At 49.7% G+C, this 7,447-nt stretch overlaps 1 protein-coding gene across 1 annotated transcript in view; it reads left to right on the forward strand.

The window, feature by feature from the left end:
* The window catches only part of C5AR1 (complement C5a receptor 1), an 11,806-nt gene extending 8,102 nt beyond the window's left edge, over nt 1-3,704 (forward strand). The window contains exon 2 of the mRNA XM_032839443.1: nt 1,723-3,704. Within this exon, the coding sequence (XP_032695334.1) occupies nt 1,723-2,769 (1,047 nt within the window). The 3' untranslated portion in view covers nt 2,770-3,704. The remainder of the gene's footprint in view (nt 1-1,722) is intronic.
* The last annotated feature ends 3,743 nt before the right edge of the window (nt 3,705-7,447 follow it).

A 7,447-nucleotide genomic window follows, 5' to 3' on the forward strand; every position in this document is an offset into this window, starting at 1 on the left:
TTTCTTTTCTTTTCTTTTCTTTTCTTTTCTTTTCTTTTCTTTTCTTTCTCCCTCCCTCTCTTCCCTTCCCTTTTCTTTCTTCCTCTCTTCCCTTCTCTTTTCTTTCTTCCTCTCTTCCCTTCCCTTTTCTTTCTTCTCCTCTCTCTCTCTTTCTCAATGCCATTTATTTGTGGGAGTAAACAGATCATTTGTCCTCTAGAATTTCCCGTGGTCTGATTTCATCCCTATGGTGTTATTTACCATGTTCCTCTCTCCCCCACTTTTCCTGTGGACTGTAGTTTTGTTTTGTTTTGAGAGAGAGAGAGAGAGTGGGGGGAGAGGCAGAGGGAGAGAGAGAATCCCAAGCAGTCTACATGCCCAGAATAGAGCCCAACATGGGGCTCGACCTCCGAGATCACTACCTGAGCCAAAAGCAAGAGTCAGATGCTCAACCGACGAGGCTACCCAGGTGCACCAAGACCGGTAGTTTTTGATCTAGAACCTTGATTAGACTCACTGTCATTCATTTGGCAAGAATTACTCAAAGGCGGTGCCGCGTCCTTTCTAAAGCATCACATGACATAGAACAGAATGTCTGATTGTCTCTATTCTCCGGACACTGAGGTTGATTGTCTGGTTTGGGGTACGAGCCCAGCCTGTTTGTTGTAAAACTCCCACCAGCCTTTCACCCGATGGTTTTATCTATGTTGATGGTCCTCATCAAGACCCATCATTTCCTGCAGTCTGTCCTTCCTTCTTCACGTATCATTGTTAGGTTTTCCTCTAAAGGATGGCTTTCCCTCGTTGACTCTTGCTTTCCCTGAAATTTACCTTGTGCAAAAATGGCAGGATAAATGCCCAAATTGTTCCCTTTCCAGAAAAAAAGTGACCAATGAGTTTGCTTGTTTTTGTTATCATTTTGAACTCATAGATCTTTATATATTAATGTGTTTCATTTCTTCTTTTCTCCTTCTTCTCCTTCTCCTCTTCTTCCTTCTCCTTTACTCAAATTGGCTCATCTTCAACTAGGGGTCTCTCCCAGGCTCTCTTTGTGTCCTTTTGACATGTCTCTATCATTCTCTCTTTTTTAAAAATTTTATTTATTTATTTGACACAGAGAGAGAGAGAGAGCACACAGAGGGAGAGTGAGAGGGAGAAGCAGACTCCCTGCTGAGCAGGGAGACTGACATGGGGCTCAATCCCAGGACCCTGAGATCATGACCTGAGCCGAAGGCAGATGCTTAACCCACTGAGCCACCCAGGCGCCCCTGAGTGTTTTTGGTTCTCCCTTTCCCCTCCCTTAAATGCTCTGCCGAGTCTATGAAGCCCTGCGGAGCCACTGCCTTCTCTGGGGAGCTGCCTCAGTGAGCAGAAGGCAGCAAAAGGGGCTGACGGTGGCCATGGTGGGTGCCCATGGGGTATCTACCCAGTACTTTCATCTCCGCTTGTTGGTGACCTTAAAAATAGCTAAGAAGCCCTGTGTTACAGTACTGACCAATCAGGACTGGATTTTAACCATTCGGTTGCTGGATCACAGGACATCCAGAGACTTCAGCACGCAGCGAGAGCGCAGCAGGGGGACTCATCAGCGTGGAAGGGTTTCCCACTCTTATAAGTGGTCTGACACCCTCGCAGTCTCTCAGCCCTCAACACCCCCATTTTCCTGGGAGCTGCGGAGCTCCGCCGGGTGTCCGGCGCCGGTCCGCAGACTCACCCTTCCTTTGCCTCTCTGACTCCCCCCAGGCGTCTGTGGAGTACAGCACCCCTGAGTACGACTATGGCACTGCGACCCTGGACCCCAACATGCCTGTGGACCAGTCTCCCAGCACCCGCAGGCTGTTCTTTCCCGACATCATCGCCCTGGTGCTCTTCTCTGTCGTCTTCCTGATAGGGGTGCCGGGCAACTCCCTAGTGGTCTGGGTGACCAGGTATGAGTTCCAGCGGACCATCAACGCCATCTGGTTTCTCAACCTGGCGGTGGCCGATCTCCTATCCTGCCTGGCACTGCCCATCCTGTTTGCTGCCACCATACAGCACGGCCACTGGCCCTTCGGTGACGCCGCCTGCAGCATCCTGCCCTCACTTATCCTGCTCAACATGTATGCCAGCATCTTGCTCCTGGCCGCCATCAGCGCCGACCGCTTTCTGCTGGTGTTTAACCCCATCTGGTGCCAGAACTACCGGGGCGCGCGGCTGGCTTGGGGGACCTGCGGCGTGGCCTGGATCGTGGCCCTGCTGCTCACCATCCCCTCCTTCCTCTTCCGCCGGGTGCGCACCGAACACTTTCCCTTGCGGACAACCTGCGGTGTGGACTATGGCCCTAATGGGGTCCTGGTGGAGAGAGGTGTGGCTCTCCTCCGGCTGATCGTGGGTTTCCTGTGGCCGCTGGTGACGCTGACCATCTGTTACACCTTCCTCCTGTTCCGGACCTGGAGCCGCAGGGCCACGCGCTCCACCAAGACACTCAAGGTGGTGGTGGCTGTGGTGACCAGCTTCTTCATCTTCTGGCTGCCCTACCAGGTGACGGGGCTGATGCTGGCGGTGTTCCCCAGGAACTCGGAGAACTTTGCCTTTGTGTCCAGCCTGGACTCCCTGTGTGTGGCCTTTGCTTACATCAACTGCTGTATAAACCCCATCATCTACGTGGTGGCTGCCCAGGGATTCCACAGCCGCTTCCTCAAGTCCCTCCCGGCCAGGCTGCGGCAGGTGCTGACTGAGGAGTCCCTGGGCAGGGACAGCAAGTCCTTCACCCTCTCCACGGTGGACACCGTAGCCGTGAAGAGCCAGTAGGTGTGAGGAGAGGGCCTCCCAGCCTCCCTCCCATCTGCTCAGCGCTCGCCCCCCTTTCCCGCCTGTCCCTTCTCTCTCTGCCTCTCTTGCCCCCAGCCCTTGGTGAGGTGCTGATGTTTGAGTGAACGTTCCCCCATTCCTTTCCATCTTTCCCAGACGGGTCCTCCTGCGCTTGCAGGATGAAGGGGTCCCTCTAGGGACCCTCGACTTTTCTTTCCATCCAAGGGCTTTGGAAAACAAGCAGGAAGCAGTATTACTGGCAGCTCCCCCAACGGGTGTCCCCTCTGTCTGTCTGTGCGCAAGGGCAGGTAGTGAATAGAACACATTGGACACAGAGAAAACAGACACATGGAAACATTCCAACCTTTAAACAATAGTGATGTATTTATTTTATAAATACACGGGGAAAAAAAACTGTAAGGACCCTCTCAGAACATATTCTGGTCAAGGACAAGGCAACTCACTGGCTAAGCTTTTCTCAGAGAATTGGTTTAAGGACAAGCAGCAAGTTAAACTGTTACGTAATTGGGTTTTGAGAAAATGCATGAAGTCAAGAGATGTTACATGGTTCTGGTGGAAAGCAGATGTGAAGGAGAGGTTGGGAAACCTTGGCTGGGGATCTCGGGGTAAGATGGTCACAGGGAAATTTGACTTTTTACTTCATGAACTGCTGTTTTGTGTGCACTTCTCAAAAAGAAAGAAAAGAAACTTTTCTTTAGACATGGAGAAACTTTGAATTTTGCTCTTGCTGTGAATTCCCATGCAGTTGTAAGAAATGATACAGGGGATCTTGTGTGCCCTTGACCTGCTTCACTACGGGAAGCTATTGCAAAATGATGTTACAAGATCATTACTAGGATGTTAGGGCGCCTGGGTGGCTCAGTGGGTTAAAGCCTCTGCCTTCTGCTCGGGTCATGATCCCAGGGTCCTGGGATGGAGCCCCGCATCGGGCTCTGTGCTCAGCGGGGAGCCTGCTTCCTCCTCTCTCTCTGCCTGCCTCTCTGCCTACTTGTGATCTCTGTCTGTCAAATAAATAAATAAATAATCTTAAAAAAAAAAGATCATTACTAGGATGTTGACATTGATACCCTCGAGGGGCAGGACATGTTCATCACCATTGGCATCCCTTTTATGCCCTTTGTCAGCCGCCCCCCCATGTCCCTCCAGCCTCCCAGCCCTATCCCGGACCCTAGACAACCATGATTCCGCTCTCCACATTTGCCCTTTCAAGGAATGCTCTATCAATCATGTAACATTTCCACTTAAAAAAAAAAAAAAGTCTGGGGGGGCATCTGGTGGCTCAGTGGGTTAAAGCCTCTGCCTTCGGCTCAGGTCATGATCTCAAGGTCCTGGGATCGAGTCCTGCATCCGGCTCTCTGCTCAGCAGGGAGCTTGTTTCCCTCCTCTCTCTGCCTGCCTCTCTGCCTGCTTGTGATCTCTGTCTGTCAAATAAATAAATAATCTTAAATCTTAATCTTTTTTTGTTAAAGATTTTATTTATTTATTTGACAGAGATCACAAGTAGGCAGAGAGGCAGGCAGAGAGAGAGGAGGAAGCAGGCTCCCTGCCGAGCAGAGAGCCTGAGCTGAAGGCAGAGGCTTTAACCCACTGAGCCACCCAGGTGCCCCTTAAATCTTAATCTTAAAAAAAAAAAAAAGCCTGGGGGCGCCTGGGTGGCTCAGTGGGTTAAGCGTCTGACCCCTGATTTTGGCAGCTCATGATCTGGGGTCCTGGGATCAAGCCCCGCTTTGGGAGGAGGTGCTGTCTGAGCTCAGTGGGGAGTCTGCCTAGATTCTCTCCACCCCACACCCCTGCTGCTCCTCCCCCTGCTTTTCTTCTTAAAGAAGAAAAAACTAGTCTGCAGCACTTGAATAATGAAAATTAAAAAAACCAACAACATCTTAATGTCATGTTATTTATAAATAACTTTAAAACATTTCTCTCTGGTGTTTTGTGTGTGTGTGTGCTTGTGTGTGGATTCGTTAGAAATATTGTACAGACCAGCACCGTCCGACAGAAATATGATGTGAGTCCCCCAGTAGTTTTCAATTTACTAGTTGTCACTCTAAAAAATTAAGGAGAACCAGGGGCGCCCGGCTGACTCAGGGGAGGGTGAGCCTTTAGATCTCAAGGTTGTGAGCCTGAGCCCCACGTTGGGTGTGGAGATGACTTAAATAAATACATTAACTTAAAAATATTAAGAAGAGGGACGCCTGGGCAGCTCAGTTGGTTAAGTGACTGCCTTCGGCTCAGGTCATGATCCTGGAGTCCCAGGATCGAGTCCTGCGTCGGGCTCCCTGCTCAGCAAGGAGTCTGCTTCTCCCTCTGACCTTCTCACCTCTCATGCTCTCTCTCACATAAATAAATAAAATCTTAAACAAAAATTAAAAAGAGATTAAATAATAATGTATTTTATGATATAATTATATGTCAACAATTATACTGATATATTAATTATATGAATATTATATATTATGTATTTTATGAATAACAATATTACATAATTGTTATACAAAATTATATTTATGATTAGATAATATAAAACATAATTGCATTACATGATATAGAAAATGTATATTAACATAGTAACACTATATGAATATAGTATTGTAATAATAATGCTACTAATATATTTTATTGTATAATAATACTTAATATATAAAATATTATTACAGTCATGCTATATATTCCCTAACACAATATATCCAAAATATATTTTTAAAGATTTTATTTACTGGGGTGCCTGGGTGGCTCAGTGGGTTAAAGCCTCAGCCTTCGCCTCAGGTCATGTTCTTGGGGTCCCGGGATCGAGCCCCGCATAGAGCTCTCTGCTCTGCAGGGAGCCTGCTTCCTCCTCTCTCTCTGCCTGCCTCTCTGCCTACTTGTGATCTCTGTCAAATAAATAAATAAAATCTTTAACAAAAAAAGATTTTATTTACTTATTTTAGAGAGAGAGAGAGAGAGTGAGTGAGCGGGGGTGGGGGGTAGGGGGGTGGGGCAGAGGGAGAGAGAGAGAATCCCAGGCAGACTTCCCGCTGGGCAGGGAGCCCATCATAGGGCTCGATCTCACAACACTGAGATCATGACCTGGGCCAAAATCAGGTCTGATGCTTAACTAACTGAGCTACCCAGGTGCCCCCAAGTCTTCAAAATTTTGGGTATGGGTCACACATCAGCATGTCTCAATTCGGACTGGCCCATTTCAGTTGCACAGCCATATGGGGCTGGTGGCCTTTCCAAAGCGGACAACGTGGGTATAGCCTCGTCCTCCCTCTTTGGAACAGCAGGTTGAGCCCAGGGAACAGCCCTTAGGGCTGGGCTGGGATCTTGCGTGACTCGGGCCAAATGCTTTTGGATCCTGCTAGGGCAGTATTGTCCTATCTGCCCAGGGAACAACTTTCATTTAAAGGCAATGCCTTGCGGGCGCTTGGGTGGCTCAATCAGTTGAGCGTCAGACTCTTGATTTTGGCTCAGGTCATGATCTCAGGGTCAGGGATCCAGCCCAGTGTCAGGCTCCCTGCTGAGCAGGGAGTGAACCTGTTTGAGATTCTCTCTCTCTCCCTCTGCCCCTCCCCACCGCCCCGTTTGTGTGTGTGTGTGTGTGTGTGTGTGTGTGCGCACGTGTGCCCTCTCTTTCAAATAAGTAAATACATTTAAAAAAAAATGAAGACACTCTCTGAGCATGTAGGACAGGTGCTCTGTTGGGTTTCTAGAAGGTGCTGTGTGTGTGGTAATAAATGTCAGGACATGTGCAGATCTCCAGGCACCACGGTCGTTGGCGGAGAACGAAGCCTCAGGTCTGGGGGGAGGCATCCGGTACCACCCCAAGAGTCCCTGTGATCTTGGATGTCCCTTCTTCTTCTTCCTTTTTTTTTTTTTTTTAAGATTTTATTTATTTGACAGAGAGAGACACAGCGAGAGAGGGAGCACGAGCAGGGGGAGCAGGAGAGGGAGAAGCAGGGCTCCATCCCAGGACCCCAGGATCATAACCTGAGCTGAAGGCAGAGGCTTAATGACTGAGCCACCCAGGCGCCCCTTGGATGTCCCTTCTAGCTAGACAGCCAACATCCCTCCCGCCCTCTTCCCACAGCTGGGTGTCCTCTCTCTGAGACCCTCTCTTGCTGCCTCCAATTGGCAGAGTTTCTTCCTCGGCCCTTAAAGCCTGGCGTTCTGGGGTTCTCTGTCTCCAACATGCTTCCCACAGTTACAGCTTCACTGATATCTTCTCGGCTCTCTCTTCATGATGTGCCTCTGCAACCCCTGACCTTGCTCCAGTTGACCTTGGCACGTTCCCGAAAGCCTTCCCCTCCCTTCAAATCCCCATCCCAGGGAAGCCTCTACAGTCCACAAAGTTACCAAGCCTGTGCCTGGGACCCAGGCTGGAGGCCACCGCCTTCCCACCCAACACCCTTCCAGGTCGAAGCTCCCCCATCTTCCCAGACTTGGGTCTCTGCCTCACTTCCTGTCTGGTCTTCCGGCGGCCGGCCTGTTTTTAAAAGATCATCCCTGTCCCTATTCTTTTTTTTTTTTTTAAGATTTTATTTATTTGGGGTGCCTGGGTGGCTCAGTGGGTTAAGCCTCTGCCTTCAGCTCAGGTTGTGATCCCAGGGTTCTGGGATCGAGCCCCGCATGGGGATCTCTGCTCAGCAGGGAGCCTGCTTCCCCCCCCCACCCCCGC

This window comes from Lontra canadensis, unplaced genomic scaffold (genome assembly GCF_010015895.1).
Source record: "Lontra canadensis isolate GAN:19392208 unplaced genomic scaffold, GSC_riverotter_1.0 scaffold107, whole genome shotgun sequence".
NCBI classification, from domain to species: Eukaryota; Metazoa; Chordata; class Mammalia; order Carnivora; family Mustelidae; genus Lontra; species Lontra canadensis.